This window comes from Erinaceus europaeus, chromosome 6 (genome assembly GCF_950295315.1).
Source record: "Erinaceus europaeus chromosome 6, mEriEur2.1, whole genome shotgun sequence".
Taxonomy (NCBI): domain Eukaryota; kingdom Metazoa; phylum Chordata; class Mammalia; order Eulipotyphla; family Erinaceidae; genus Erinaceus; species Erinaceus europaeus.
The window spans coordinates 49,873,617-49,890,460 of NC_080167.1; the positions used below are offsets into that span (position 1 = coordinate 49,873,617).

The 16,844-nt window shown below is 41.1% G+C and overlaps 1 protein-coding gene across 6 annotated transcripts in view; it reads right to left on the bottom strand.

Annotated features, from left to right (window-relative positions):
* Window positions 1-3,765: 3,765 nt before the first annotated feature.
* USP6NL (USP6 N-terminal like) overlaps window positions 3,766-16,844 on the bottom strand; it is a 181,635-nt gene continuing 168,556 nt past the window's right edge. For all 6 annotated transcript variants that reach the window (XM_060192149.1, XM_060192146.1, XM_060192150.1 and 3 more), the window contains 2 exons: window positions 16,132-16,284; window positions 3,766-7,431 (listed from right to left, as the gene is read on the bottom strand). In XM_060192149.1, coding sequence (XP_060048132.1) covers window positions 6,032-7,431; window positions 16,132-16,284 — 1,553 coding nt within the window. In that variant the 3' untranslated portion in view covers window positions 3,766-6,031. The remainder of the gene's footprint in view (window positions 7,432-16,131; window positions 16,285-16,844) is intronic.

Sequence of the window (16,844 nt, forward strand, 5' to 3'; positions counted from 1 at the left end):
TTCACTAAAGAAAGTAGAAAATGGGAGTCAGGCTACGGTAGTGCAGCAAGTTAAGCACAGGTGGCGCAAAGTGGCACAAAGCACAAAGACTGGTGTAAGGATCCGGGTTCGAGCCCCCAGCTCCCCAACTGCAGAGGAGTTGCTTCACAGGCGGTGAAGCAGGTCTGCAGGTGTCTTTCTCTCCCCTTCTCTGTCTTCCCTCCTCTCTCCATTTCTCTCTGTCCTATCCAACAAGGATGACATCAATAACTACAACAATAAAACCAGGGCAACAAAAGGGAATAAATAAGTAAATATTTAAAAAAGAAGGTAGAAAAATAACCTATAATGGCATGAAAAGATGCTTGAATGGCAAATTATATCAAATATCACTTCACATCCACTAGTGTTGAAAAAAAAAAAAGCAAGTATTGGCAAGGATGTGGATAAGTCAGAACATCCATGTATTGCTGGAGGGAGTAAAAGTGGTACGGACCTATTGGAAAACAGTCTGGCAATTAAAAAAAATTTTTTTTTAATTTTTAAGTTTTAAAAAATATTTATTTATTCCCTTTTGTTGCCCTTGTTTTATTGTTGTAGTTATTATTGCTGTTATTGATCTCGTCGTTGTTGGATAGGACAGAGAGAAATGGAGAGAGGAGGGGAAGACAGAGGGGGAGAGAAAGACAGACACCTGCAGATCTACCTGCTTCACCACCTGTGAAGGGACTCCCCTGCAGGTGAGGAGCCGGGGGCTTGAAGCGGGATCCTTATGCCAGTCCTTGCGCTTTGTGCCACATGTGCTTAACCCACCCACTGCGCTACCGCCTGACTCCCTAAATATTTTATTTATTTATTATTGGACAGAGATAGAGAAACTGAGAAGGAAAGGAGAGAGACAGAGAGATACCTACAGCCTTGCTTTACCACTCATCAAGTGTTCCCCCTGCAGGTGGGGACCATGGGCTTGAACCTGGGTCCTTGTGTGAGCTCAACCAGGTGCACCACCACCTGCCAGTGCAATTTCTTATGAAATCAAACAAACTTGCCCTAGAGCCGTCAATAGCACTCTGCATGTTTATCAGAGGGGAATGAAGCATGCCACACAAAGATGTGCACAAGTGGTCTATTATAGGATATGAAAACAGTCCAAATGTCTATCAACTGGTGGATACACAAAGGTGAAGGAGCCACATGGTGGGATGCTATTCGGTTCTGACTCAAGCTCCAGTACAGACAAACCTCAAAAAAAAAAAAAAATGATGCTAAGTGTGAATATTTTCCATTTATAAGAAACATTCAGAAAAGGTAAATCAGAGAGATAGAAAGGTAGAAATATTTTAAGCTTGATCTCTTTCTTGTAAAGATCGTAGAATTCTAAACTTTCAACAACAGCAGCAAAAAGAATCACTGTAGTGACACATCACAGTGTCTCCTCACACGCCTGCAGTGGCTCTGCCCACCCATCTACACTACCCTGGCCCACCCATGCCACCCCAGCATGATTTCCCATAATGTCGCTCCCTGTGTGTGTTTCCAAGGTTGAGCTGAGATGTAGTCTCTAAACCCTGTCTCCTACCTTTAAGTACCAGGCTGGCACAGCACCCAGGATATGGGTACATACACCACCGAGGTGCTCCGTGAAATGCCAGCTGGCCGACTACATGCCCAGGCTCTGCAGCACTTTGCCTTCCACACAGAGGCTTTTAAAAATTTTCTTTCTTTTCTTTTTTGGCATGCTCAAGAAAATGACAGAAGTTGTCTAAGAAAGTGGAAATCTTAACAAGGCTCTTCCAGTTCTGCAGGACCATTGCAAGCAGTCATGAGAGCAAGCATAGGATTATGCCACCTGAAATTTGAGATATCTACTCCCCAGAACTGTCAGTTCATCAAAACATACTGAGATGACAATGTCAATCTTTCCAGTAGCTTTTTTCTAAATGTACCTGAAATCTGAGCTTCTCAACTCTGAACTGGATCTGTTAAGTATTTTTGGTGACAGCTCATAGTGGAAACATACAACCAGCTATCTTAAGGTGTTTTTTTTTTTTTTTTTTTTAAGTTTAATATATTGGATGGGGAAAAATACAATTACCAGAGGCTGTGGTTTAAAGAGGCTAGGGCAGGGCCTGAGCAGAATACCTTGTTAAAGTTCCTAAAGAGCAAGAATCAAAACCCACTCCTGAGTGGTCTGAAATGTGCTCCTTTGTTTCTTAGTGTTCTTCTCTATAAAAATGGTGGTAGCTGTGCTTAGATTTATGGGTAACGGCAAATCCTGAAAGGACAATTTATAACATAGAAAAAGGGATTCTTTTAATTTCTAATATCTTGAGTTATTAAAACCACCTGGCTAATAAACATTTATAGTCCATATTACAGATGGACAATTGAATTCCATTAAAGAACCATTAAAACACAACAAACATATCCCCCACCCAAACCATACTCTTAATTTACCCATGGTCAAACACATACTTGGGGGAAAAAAAAAGACTAAAAGGCCATTGAAAGCAGCAATAGTTTTAGAAGTCTAACCTGTAGGTTGTCTGGGAGTAAGCTCCCTATTGCGGGGAGTTTGTTTTTCTCTAGTCATGAAGATGAAGAGGTATCAGCAAAGCATTGACTAGGCACTGTTTCTTTAAGATGACTGAGAATGGCACAGAATTTGGCATTAGAACCTTTATACAATAAAAAACAAAACAAAAACAAAACATCATCTCTGTAAACTTCAATGTTTCTACTCCAGACATGTCCTACTTGCTTTATCTCTTCTCTCTTCTATGAAACATGGTTAACACTGATGTTTGCTGAAAGGGACCAGGATATAAAACAAGCCACTTTGGCAGAAGAGTGTCTTTGAATTGAAGAACTGAGTTCTTGGAATCTCATACCTGCCAAAAAGCAATTCTTCCCCAAATAACTCATGTCCTAAATCCTTTCCCCAGGCAACTCTAGTCTTTCCTCTGGCTCCACATCCAGACTTCCTCACAAACCATCCCATCTCCCATCTTCTCTCATTTTCCAAGAACCTTCTGCTCTTCCATAAATAGTCCTTCTCCCCTCACTTCCCCTGCTAAGTTAGGTTCATAGATGCCCCCCTCCCCCGTTCTGCCCTTACCTTCCACCTCTCCCCCACCCTCATGCTCTCCTGGGCACTCCTTTCTGCCCAGTATGCATATTAATAAACTTCTGATTTTTCTCTTTTTAAAATTACCTTTCTTTATTTATTGGATAGAAACAGCCAGAAATTAAGGGGGGGGGGAGGCAGAGAGGGAGAGAGACAGAGAGATACCTACAACCCTACTTTCCCCCTGAACATGGGGACAGAGGCTTGAGCCTGGGTCCTTGAGCACTGTAACATGAGCACTCAACCAGGTACGCCACCACCTGGCCCCAATGCCTGTTTTTCTCTTACTACTCTCTTCTGTCAGCCCAATTCACAGGAAGGACAAGCTGGAGAACCTAGAAGGGTAGTTTTTTTTTTTTTTTCCCCTCTTCTACAATACTTTGATATCTTTTTTTAAAGTAATCCTATAAAAATACAATCATTTGAAAAAAATTCAAGTTTTAAATATCTTTGAGTCCGGTTTAACTTTTCAATATAGTTTTTTAAATGATACCAAAGTACTTAGTGTGTTAGGCCAAACTGCCATAAGACTTAAAGACAGTAAAATATTCAGACTATGTACATGGTAGTTACAGAGTAAAATTGGTCTCCACACCACGGAATTTCTTACCAAACATGCTTTTCATATTTTTAACCCACTTTATCAACAGTACTTCATCTTTTATCATTATTCCATCATTTACCTTTTATTAAAAGATAAACCTGAAAGAGTAAAATAACTTCAAATTAAACTTTGCTACTTGAAACACTAACACAGATCACTACATTCTAAAAAGGAGAAGGTGGGAAGCATCTTATTGCTATTGATAATGGCAAATAAAGTAAAGAGAAGACGGTGGTCTACACATAGAGCCACTGGAAATTAACCAAGCAGCTAACACAGAAGAGTGAGACATACAAAGCCGCGTAAGCAAGCACTAGGAGACAGCCTCAGAGTTATGACACTTTTGCCACAAGAAAGAAGCACAGACAAAAACAAAACATACTTATGCCTTTTAACATGTTAAAAACAATCACATCAAAATTGTATACAGATAAAAATGTCAGAGATGACATAAGAAAATAGTGTGTATATATATTTCGCATATATATATCTATATATCTATATATAAATCTACAGTATTTCCCACTGTTGAGAGATATATATATGTCTGTATTTTGGAGCAGCTCAGGTGCTGCTATCATACACTAAATCGTACAGCTTGGTTTCTCACAAGTCACAGAATCATGGTTTAGAAACTGGAATTACTATCCCTAGCTACATCTCTATACACACTTATTACTAAGCTTCCACATGATCTGAATCAAGAACCAGCGGTTCACTGGAGCTCCAGTGTAGTGCTTAGCTGCTAATACACTGCATCTGTTTTGCCATTTAATAACATCATTACCAAGTTGATTAAAATTACATTAGACTCATTATATACATACAATATTGTCACATTCACTAGCTAAACAAATGTTATTTGCTTTTTTTAGACATACTTCTGTACCTTGAAAGCTTAAAGCCCCAACTTGTGACAAGATCCATCAGTTTCAGCTTTTGCAGCTCTGATACTCAAATGTGAGTAAAGTCATTTTAAAAATAAATTCTCCAATTAAACACAGAGGATACTTTCTTGGAGTGCCCCACACTTTGTCAATGTTTTTAGTAACTGTAGTGTTAATGGGACATTTTTAAAGGTGGTGTTAATTTCCTACCCTGAACCTGATTTTTTTTTCATTGAAAAAGAAAAAAATATCTATGAGTGTCAGTGTCACACTATTTATTTTTAAAACCAAGCCATAGGTTCCTCTTAATAAACAGGATTAGTTTTTACAGTTTCACACCAGGGTAAGTTAATGGCCTGAGTGCAGCAAAACCCAGTGACTACATTCTGTAAAGAAAGTGCCAGAAAAATGGTCATGTGAATGATTAACTATCTGGTCATGGGGGGAGGTCTGGAGGGTAGAAGAAAGAACCATACTGTTAATGCTGCATTCAAGTGAGTTTCTATGGGAGCATCCTGCTGCCCCTGAGCACTGGATTGTGAGTCCCCAGAGCCCACAGGGAGTTGAGTTGCAGCATTTCCTGTGAGGGAAACATTATGCTCCGAGCTTTGCAGAAGTCAGACCAGAGCAGTGGGTCCTGGTGCAGCCAAACCGAGCTCAGTGCGCACATACAGTGAGGAGCACGTGGAGGCTGCCCGTGGACACAAATTACTTTAACTGCCCTGGTTTTTTAAGCACCATTAAGTGGTTGGCCTTTTCTCCAATGTCTTTAATGGTCTAGACTGGAAGAAAATGCAGCATTTGAATAATGATGAGCATTCTATGAGATACTGAATTAATTCAGTAGGGCAAACGTACGTCAGCTTAAGGTCTAGACAAAAAAACATGGGGGGGGGAATCAACTGAGAGACAAGTTAAAAAAAGAGAATAAATTATTCCATGAATCTAGATTAAAAGTTATTTTTAAGACATTTCTTCAGTTCTGTGTTCAAATGTATATGCGTAACTGCCTATCATAGCTATGAAAAGACAGATTACATACTGTTTCAAAAATCTCATTTGATAGATTTTCAGTGCTTTGTAACATCACTCAAAATTTAATGGATGAAAAGAGCAAAACTGGGTTTTGGGGAAAGAGATGAGGACTAGATCTGCATACTGAGTTACTACTTTGTGCGTCCTTAACTGCTATTGCTAAGTCTCCACATTCATTCCTTTTTCACGGGGGTCCCTGATGATGCAATTTAAAATGCTCATCATAAAGCAGCATCTACATGGGGGTGGAAACGCTTAGAGATTCTTATTACTAGAATACATCAGAATTGTGCGAGTTTTGGACAATATTATAAAATACTGCTTTGGCAATTTATAAACATAGCATGTCGGTCTCAGGGGGTGTCCGTTTGCTTGTCTGCAGCAAGCAGAGGTGCAGCCTCACAGCAACACTGACTCTTGGACAGGGAGTCCATCCCGGTTTCTGTAGTGATAGGATGGCGGTGAGGGTCCTGCATACTGGAACCCAGAGGGCCCACCATCTGCTCGAGCAGGTGAAGTTCTATATCGCACTGGACTGTCCACAGACACTGTGGGCAGGTCGTGGTCCTGGTAGGGCCCGTGTTGGAAGGCTGGGTATTTTGGTAAATTGCTGAGGTGGCCGCTGGGTGTATCCGCTTGCCCGTGCATCTCGGGTCTGTATGTGTAACTCACTTCTGACCACTTGCGGCTGTCCGGCAGATAGTCCACTGGTGGGATGAGCAGTCTCCCATTCTTTGGTGACCCTGCTCTGCTGGAATAGCCCCCAGCACCAGTGTCTACAGGAAGAACTTCTATTCGATTAGACGGGAGCACCAGGGGGGCTGGGCGGTTGTAAGATTTCTTGGGAGAAACATCAATGGAGGAAGTGGACCCAGGAGGTCTCCGAGAAGGATGCACTTGTGTCCCCTGGCTAAAATGTGGGGACACAAAGCTGCTGTTGGGCATCGGGAGGTGTTTGGGAGAGCTGCTGAGGTAAGTGGGAGGATTGCTGTAGGAAGGAGGGTGTGCTACCCCATGATCCTCACCCTCAAGCTGATAAGGGTATCGAGAGTAGCTAGAGGGCTGTCCTTTGAATGTAAACTTGGTGGGTGCTCTGGATGGACTTGAACTTGGTTCCATGGGCCTTCGGGGACTATGAGGGTAAACAAGATTCCTTGGGCTCTGAGAGTATGCCCTTTCGAGCACCTCCTCCACAGAAGCCCCATTCTCCTGTTCAGGCACATTGTCGTACTGGGAGGCATTGGAGCCCCGCTTCCCCTCGTCAGCATCCCAGATGATCTTCTGCCTCCCATTGGCCAGTCGAGCATCACTGGCGTTAGAGATGGTGACTGCCAGTGGAGGGTGTGTCAATCTAGTTTTGCCTTCGGCAGGGTATTTGGCTTTTTTCTCAGAAGCTGACACATCAGATGGTTTGTTCCATTTGGGCACAAATTCCTTCTTGACATTGGAGGTGGCATTACTGTTCTGGTTAGCAGCTGCATGGTTGTATTGCATGGCACTGTCCTGAGGGCCAGAAGTGAGTTTTCTTGGACTATCTGCCTCTTCTTTCAGCATCTTGTTCTCCTCATCCGACTTTTGTCTAGACTGCCTTGCTCTTTCAGGGGTACCAAGTCTGCTGGGGTGGTGAGGGGAAGTCTCCTGCTTCTTGTGAGGTGATGAGCCACTCTCTCTTCTGCTACTGATGTGGGGACTTTGCTTACCCACACTTCGCTGTCCGTTGCTCAGGTGACTGATGGCAGCCCACTGAGACTCAGGAGGAAGTTGTCCAAGAGGTTTCTTAGGAAATTCATCCTCTTTTCCTAGGGAGATGTGGAGTAACAATGAGTGATTAGTGCTAGACATAAGACCTGCATCACGAATAGCTGTGTGGCTATCAGATGGGCACTACACACGTGCAGACATGTAAACACCCACTGTGAGGTGCTAGTAGTTCAGAAGCATTTTCTAGAGAGTCTGACACAGATACATCTGAACAGAAAGTCTTACAAGACAAGATGAGGTGAGTATGGTTCAGACAAGCATCTAACACAGGATCCTTACATTTTGTTAAGATATATCACTGAATACTTTTAAAAGAATGACATATTTTCATTTCTGTTCCTAAATCAAGCCTATTGTCAAGTAGCTTAATATCACTATTACATTAGCTTCATTTTTGTCTACCTCAACTAAAATGGCATTGAGACCTCAGAAAAACTTTTCCTACCAACTTCAAGTAGGAAACACAAATTTAAAAATATATATATATATTTTTTATTTTCCCCTTTGTTGCCCTTTTTTTTCTTCTTATTGTTGTTGTAGAATTGTTGGTGTTATTGATGTCGTCGTTGTTAGATAGGACAGAGAGAAATGGGGAAGACAACGAGGGTGAAAGAAAGACACCTGCAAACCTGCTTCACCAGCTGTGAAGCGACTCCCCTGCAGTTGGGGAGCTGGGGGCTCGAACGGGATCCTTATGCCAGTTCTTGTGCTTTGCGCCATGTGTGCTTAACCAGCTACGCTACCACCCAACTCACAAGGAAACACAAATTTAAAAGTCAACTGACAACCCATTTGGATCTCAAAATTGTCCCCAAATAGCTTGTTATTATCATCTTGGGTACTGTCCACAGTACAACTTCCTGATAAAAAAAAATCTCAGAATAGATGATTTTTACTTTCAGATAGAGAACGTCAGAATGTTAATGAGGACTTTTAAAAAGGTACAATGAACTGGTCATTTAGCTAACAATCTATTGCAATGTAAGTCTTTAATTAGCATCATCTTGAAATAAAAATCATTTCACTATAAAGAGCCTACAGTTTTAGATTTCTCCTGTTATTACTAAATAATACATTCTTACTTAAAATAAGCTCCAAATACCCCTCCCGTCCAGCTCATAAACACACTGCTGAAATTGCCCTGCACCATGCTAGGTTCTGTGTGTTAATCTTGAACAGTGAGTAACAGCTTTTGTTTTAGACAAACAGACACACGCACACTCACATGCACATGCACACCACAGCACTGGAGCTTCTGTCAATGCAGTGGGGCTGGATTCAAACCTGGGCAGGTCACACAGCTAGGAAATACATATTCAAGTGAGCTATTTTGCCAGCCATGGACACAGCTTTTGTTAGGGTATAACTCACAGTCTTGGTGAGAATAAATCTGTTATTTACTCACACTTTTCAATTTTAAAAAGATACTAAAAACATGTATTTGGAGAGGAGGCAGATAATGATAAAGAAACAATAGTCTTTTTAAATAATTAAGCTGGAGCTGGGGAGAGTTCACTGGGCAGGTTGCCTGCATTGTCATATGATAGGCCTGGGTTCAATCTCCAGTATCACATGGGAGTTACCATGGTCTCTGGGAAGCTCCAGTGGTTGTAGTCTCTCTCTGACCCAAGCCTCTCCCCCATTTAAATATGAAAAAAGTCATCCTGGAGGAGTGAAGATGTATATGTGTGAGCCCCAGAAACCCTCCCCCAACCCTACCCCCAATAAGGCCACACTAAAAATGTGGTTAAGCTGTCAGAATCAGAATTATCAAGCTGAAATAAACTGTGTGTGCTACTAATTCAGTGTTGCCATTGTTTTGATATTTATTTCATAAGAGAAAATTAGAGACCAAAGTTTCATAAATGATGATGTAGGTTGTTTCCTTTAGGATGAAATGGCTGGTTAAGGAACAGGAGAATCGTGCGTATATAAGGCCCTATGCTGCAGGGAAGGAGAAAGAAAAAAAAAAAAAAAAGCCAGTCCCCTGGGATTTGGCAGGGGACATTTGAATATAGGACTTACATGAGTTTCCTCCCTAGCACTACATATAATAAGGCTCTGGTACCTCTCTCTAACTCTCTCATAAAAATCAGTCAATATTTTTAAAAGAAAAAATCATAGCCACCTAAAGGAGAGTATCTCAGTAAACCCCTTCAATTCTGTCCAGCCTGGTTCTTGTTCAGGTCTCTGCCACCACCCAGTGGAGACCACACATAACTACAAGACTCATGCCTCAAAAAGTATGAAAAGCATTTGCACCCGACAAAAGACGGTAAAGTGCTCTAACTGCTCTTTCTTGCAAACGGAGTTCTATCTTTAAGTCTTAGTAACAACAGATACACTGTGACTGCGCTAGTCAGCATTAGTAAGCAACGGCAGGTGCCGCTCTGGGAGGCGTCCCGTTCCTTTCCAGATCACTTACTAAGGCCAAATGAGCTGCAAAATAGTGCCACGTAATTATTGATTTAAGATTTGCATCTGAAAAGTGAAATGGTTTTCTTTTTGCTTAATGTCACATTAGCCAAAACAATATATAAATGATATCATAGCTCTCAACAAGATAATCAAAAGAAAAAGTCTGCTTCTTAAGATATAGCCAAGAAAGCATTTAAAAGATACTGTAGTTAGGCTCATAGGCTTGACTTTCCCCCCACTAGATTAAACTTGTAGAACAGAGGTTCCTTCAGTTTACTTATTTATTTATTTTTCAGTTTACTTTTTTAACTAATGCATAATAAAATTATTGTGTATACACTCAAAAGGCTGCCTCATGTAAACTTCCATAGACAGCAGAGCTGTATTATCTAAAAATTCTTCAGGTACTGTCTTCACTGTACTGTGAAGACAGCTGTGGTTTTCAGGAACCAAAGGTCTCCAGCAACACTGCATGGAGTGTATCTGCAGGCGCCACTCCCAGCAGCATGTGAGCACAGCTATCAGTCGTGGTGATCTGAGACTGTAGAGCTTTGAGGTCACTACTGCAATTGTTCTGGTGGCACCAGAAACTGTGCTCACATTAATATGGTCAGCTTAACAGATGTGTGTACTGTGGCTGCTGCACTGCAGGTGATCTCCTCTGGGTCTCTCTCCCCCTCTGTTCCCTTAGGCACAATATTGGAATCAAGCCAACTAATAACCCTCCAAGCGAAAAAACAATTCCGTTTAATAAGGGAGGCATGAAGAAAGTTGAGACAAGCTGAGAGCTGGGCCTCTGGGGCCCTTAGCTAAGTTGTGGAAGCAACAGAAATTCAATGTGTTATTCCAGTGAACACTGAAAAGTGCTATGTGATAAGAGAAAACAGCCTTATTGCTGAAATGGAGAAAGTTACAGTGGTCTTGTCAGAAGGACAGATCTCTTAGGTCAAAGCCTACTCCACAGCCAAGTCCCAACTCTTCGATTTTGCAATGGTTGCAATAGTGAGGAAGCTTCAGAAGAAAAGATGGAAGCAAGCAGGTTTATAAGGTTTAAGGAGGAAAGTTTCTCCTTGACATCAAAGTACTAGGTGAAGCAGTAGATGGTGATAGAGCAAAAGAGCAATTATTCAGGTCAGCTAAGATCATAGTTGAAGGTCACATAACATTCAAGGGATTGGAAGGTGCATTGCCTGGTAGAGTGCACATTTTACCACGTGCAAGGGAAAAAATTAGAAGAAGGAAAACCAGAAAAGGAGCAGTGAAATCATGCAGGTTCAGGCCCCAGTAAAGCTCTGGTGAAGGAAGGGGGGGGGGGAGAGAAAGAAAGAAAGGCAGACAGCCTATATGTGTTCAGTGTTTGTGTGACTGTCAGGCCAGTCACTTCCCAGACACATTACTGACCTTGGGCAGGAACCTAACCTTGTAGCCTAAGTTTCCTGTTAGCTACTATTAATAGTACTCATGGCAAAATGGACATAAACACTGTTTCAAATTAAATAGATGCCATTTAATAAAAGAATTATGACCATTCTAGATAAGAAACAATGAAAAGAACACAGGACTCCAGGATGTGTGGACATAGTGTTGGTCCATAAGCAAACAGACAAACAAAAAATTTCCCTAGGGGAAAAAAAGGACATGTAGCAGGGCCAGAAGTGACAAAAATATTTTCTTAAAAAGCAAACACACAAAAAAACCTTCCTTCAGCTTCCTATTTTCTGTTACCCAAAAAGGTAGATATTAAAAGGGCACTCTGAATTATTCTGAGAAAAATGTTCTCTCAGTTCTTTTATGCAGGTCATAAATTGTAAAAGGGGCCCAAACTGACAGTTACAGTGGGTCAACACAGGCTTTCTAGCCAGAATGACTTTCCTGATGACAAAGACCTCTGCCTATGGGTTCATCTGTACAGCTGAGTGCTGACAACAAAGGGTTGTTTCTGTCTAAGGCTCATTAGTCAGTAGGATATGGGAGAATCCATTTGAGTTGGTCCAATTCTTTATACACATCCTCCTTTATTTCAACTGAAGCATTCATAGATGATGCACAGGGAGAAGGGAGAGATGGAGAGCTGAAGTTTATCACCTCATCACACTCTATCTTAGCCACCAGAGCAGAGTGGAGCCAACATTTCTACTGTGATTTATTCTTCTCCCATTATGACCCTGTCTCACTATAAGCCATCCCTGCTCTACTATTTCCTAGTAAAAGGATCTAACAAACTGCTACTACTACTAAATTTCCTTGTGGGTAACAAGAGGACAAGTATTTTTTCCTAGAGTTAGTCTTTGGAATAAAATCTCTATGTGGTACACTGTAAATCATCAGTAGATATCAGCAGCTGTTTAGAGCCTAAGTCTCTCCATTCCACTAACGGGTTTGGAAATAGTTTATACATTTTTCTTCTCTAAATGGGTCGTTTACTAAACTCCGTTTAAGCTTTTTTTTTTTTTTAAGTAGGGAAGATACTTTAAAATAAAAGTTGAACTAGCAAGTCTATAGCTGGTAATTGCTGTTCCAAATATATTCACTGCTTTAGGAAAGAATGAGAAGTAAATGGACATTATTATTCTGAACAAGAGAGGCCTGGCCTCACTTAGCAAAGGTGAAGGTTTCACAAGGCCTTTGCCCACATTCAATTATTGCTGTGATGCTTTGTTTTCTAGTGAATTCTGATGACCTAGAGCAAACCTTGGAGAAACACTGACTCAACCCCTTGCAATTAAGTAACTAAGAAAAAAGAATCACAATTTTTACCAAAGGGATAAAAGTATAGACTATCCATGAATGCATTTCTGTCTACCATTCCATATGGACATATCCAGAAGACGTGTGTTGGAGTGTATCACAGTAACAGTAACCCACATAGTCAACGACTGCCACCTCTCCAGATTCAAAGGAGGTCTCGAAACTTTACATCAGGCTCAACCTGACGCTGTTGACTGGCTACGGAAGAAGGGCAAACGCTAGAAGAAGAACAGTAACAGGGAAATGCTAAACCCAACTCTTCCCCAGGCCTCCCCCTTCCACACCATTCACTATTCCCTCACACACCCATACACTGCAATAAGGAGAAGGGCCCAAAGTACCCTTTCCTCATGAAACCATACTACTAACAATACCCAATCAGAAAGGTTCAAAGTTATCCCCACTCTGACCTCCTGACAGTTTTCTGTTTTCCCTTGACCTTCAGTTTAGCTTGGGTCCAGTTCTAACACTACCTGTTTTCTCTGCTTACTCCCTTGGTCTCACACTTTGCCTCTACTGTCCACCATGAGAGTAAAAAGCAGGCCTTTACTTCCAGTTGCTAACCCTCAACCACAGCACCCACCAGAGAACCTAAGTGGAGACAATGGACGATGTTTTCAAATAGGAAGTGAAAAATATGTTCCTCACTTCAGTGTACTGCAACATAACATAGAGTCCTGGGTGCTTGGTCAGAAAGCATGAAAGCTAATGTCAGTAGTTCTATCTGCCATTTCTGTGGCTTCATATTTAAGCTTTAGGATTCATTTTCCTGTTCTACAAAGCGGGACACTTTGACTTGTCTGTTACTGCTTAGAGGCTCATAAAGTGAAATGATGAAAGTAAAAAGTGCTGGTAGTTATGTTAGCTTAAAGCACCACTACTACCCCCACACCTATGGACAGCTAATCTTTGATAAGGGGGCCTAAAGTATTAAATGGAGGAAGGAGGCTCTCTTCAATAAATGGTGCTGGGAAAACTGGGTTGAAACATGCAGAAGAATAAAATTGAACCACCTTATCTCACCAGAAACAAAAATCTACTACCTGAATGTTAGACCAGAAACTATCAAATACTTAGAGGAAAACATTGGTGGAACACTTTCCCACCTAAACCTCAAGGACATCTTTGATGAAACAAACCCAATTGCAAGGAAGACTAAAGCAGAAACAAACCAATGGGACTACATCAAATTGAAAAGCTTCTGCACAGACAGCCAAAGAAACCATCACACAAACAAAGAGACCCCTCACAGAATGGGAGATCTTCACATGCCATACAAGACAAGAGACTAATAACCAAAATATACAAAGAGCTCAACAAACTTAGCACCAAAAAAGCAAATGACTCCATCCAAAAATGGGCAGAGGATATGAACAAACATTCACTTCAGAGGAGATCCAAAAGGCTAACAAACATATGAAAAACTGCTCCAGGTCACTGATTGTCAGAGAAATGCAAATAAAGACAACACTGAGATACCACCTCACTCCTGTGAGAATGGCATACATCAAAAAGGACAGCAGCAACAAATGCTGGAGAGGCTGTGGGGACAGAGGAACCCTTCTGCACTGCTGGTGGGAATGTAAATTGGTTCAGCCTCTCTGGAGAGCAGTCTGGAGAACTCTCACAAGGCTAGATATGGACCTCTCATATGACCCAGTAATTCCTCTCCTGGGGATATACCCCAAAGACTCCGTAACACCCAACCAAAAAGATATGTGTACACCAATAGCAGCACAATTCATAATAGCTAAAACCTGGAAGCAACCCAGGTGCCCAACCAACAACAGATGAGTGGCTGAGAACGCTGTGGTATATATACACAATGGACTACTATGCAGCTATTAAGAACAATGAACCCACCTTCTCTGACCCATCTTGGATGGAGCTAGAAGGAATTATGTTAAGTCAGCTAAATCAGAAAGATAAAGATGAGTATGGGATGATCCCACTTATCAACAGAAGTTGAGAAAGAAGAACAGAAAGGGAAACTAAAAGCAGGATCTGACTAAATCTAGAGTAGGGCACCAAAGTAAAAACCCTGTGGTGAGGGGAGGGTGGACATTTGGCTTCCTGGGGTGGTGGAGGAGGGCAGCGGGGGGTGGGTGGGTAGGAGGGGACACAGTCTTTTGTTGGTGGGAATGGTGTCTACGTACACTCCTATTAAATTGTAGTCATATAAATCACTATTAATATGAGTGGAAAAATTGTATGTCTCAAACTTTTTAAAACACAGACTGAGTCTTTTTAATACATAGGCTGAGTCTTTGATATGTTGAGTCTCTCAAAAGCCTAGAACAGGGAGAACAGAAGTAACCGGTGGGACAGCTATATACAAGATGTTGGGTATTATACAGCAAATCCTAAGAAAGGGACTTTTCAAAGTTAACTCAATTACCAAATAATGTGATGATCACAATAACTATCCATTGTCTTCTTGAACCCTAAGACAGCAGTAACCTCACATTTACACTATAGAGCCTATATTTCCCCCAGTCCTGGAACCTTAGGGTGGGGCGCACTTTCTTGCATGCTTCTCTCAATTCATATCAAATAATACTGCATCTGCCAATCACAACCTAATCAATGCAACGAGTGCCACCTCAGCATGCTTCACTTCAGACTGTGTCCAGAGACTTCAGGTGTGGAATGACAACCTTTCAGTTTCCTTACTCAGGTGAGACCTTTCCTTTCATAGTATTCTCTAATTCCATTCCAGGTGGTTCACTTCCTAACAAAGTCCCAAAACCTAGATATAGACCAGGTCCCCTGAGACAGAGCATATGTTCACACGTATACCATAAATTAGGACAAAATATATGCCTGAAAGCAAAAGTACACAATAGTCTGCAGTGAGTACCCCCCCCCCCAAACACTTCATCTGCACTATTCCAGCCTTTAGGTCCATGATTGTTCAACAATTTGTTTGGCTTTGTATGTTAACTCTCTTTTCAGCCACCAGGTTCCGGATGCCACCAGTGTGTCCTGGGGCTCCACTTCCCCAGAGACCCACCCCACTAGGGAAAGAGAGAGGCAGGCTGGGAGTATGGATCGACCTGTCAACGCCCATGTTCAGAGGGGAAGCAATTACAGAAGCCAGACCTTCCACCTTGTGCAATCCACAATGACCTTGGGTCCATACTCCCAGAGGGATAAAGAATGGGAAAGCTGTCAGGGGAGGGGATGGGCTATAGAGACCTGGTGGTGGGAATTGTGTGGAGTTGTACCCTTCCTATCCTACGGTTTTGTTAATGTCTCCTTTTTAAAATAATAATAATTAAAAAACACCACTACTATTCTTGTTGAAATAGATTGCCTATCAATCAAACTTAATAAATTCAAGTAGGGATGATACACTTAATCTACTAGGGGTTTAGTATGTCTTCACCAGTTTATGTTTTAAAACAGAACTGGCTCAGGTTAATTACACTGTCTTCTAATCCTGATTATAATTCAGATAGAAAGTATTTATTTTGGTGTAGAATTATGCCCCTAGTATTGTATAATTTTGTAAACCACTATGAAATTAATTTTAAAAATAAGTATATATAGTGTGTTTGGATATTTCTTACCAGGTTCTGGAAGGTCTAATTTCGCCCGCTTTAGTTCTGTCATAGAAATCTGCAGTTGCTCTATTACAAAGTCATCTTCAAAGAAAAAGTCCTTTGCCAAGGTCTCCTGAAGAAACTCTACAAGCTCTTCCATAGACAATCTCATTAGATGTTCTAAGAAATGATAAAAGGAAAAAACATGCTATGTCAACAGCTACTCTGATTAAGAAATAATATATTCAATTCTGGAGTAGTACTTTATAAAGAAGGGCACAGGTAAAGTGTATACAAGGCATTGTGAATATCACTAAAACACAATCAAGTCAAGAAAGTTTTCTAGTCTGAAGGCATTCAAGAAAGAAAAGCAGGTACTACTCTTGGCAAAGCAGAGTGAGTAAATACAATCTCACTGGTTTAAGAATAACCATATTCAGGCATTAAGATTAACCAGAAGCGAGAACTTCTTAGAGGTGACAAGCACAGAAAGACCATGCAGGATTACATGTGTTTTTTGCTTTATTGGTATAGAGCTCCAACTGCCAGAGATAAAGATTCTATGTTTTTAGTGAACTGGAATTTTTAAAAATCTGTATTATTAGTTTTATTTATATTTCTAATTATGACATCAAGTTTACTGAAAAATTCAAATTACAGATACGTAGCAGAAAGCAAAAAATCAGCTAAGAGTTCACTGTCCTTTTAGGAGATACATATTAATTTACATAAATTAAGTA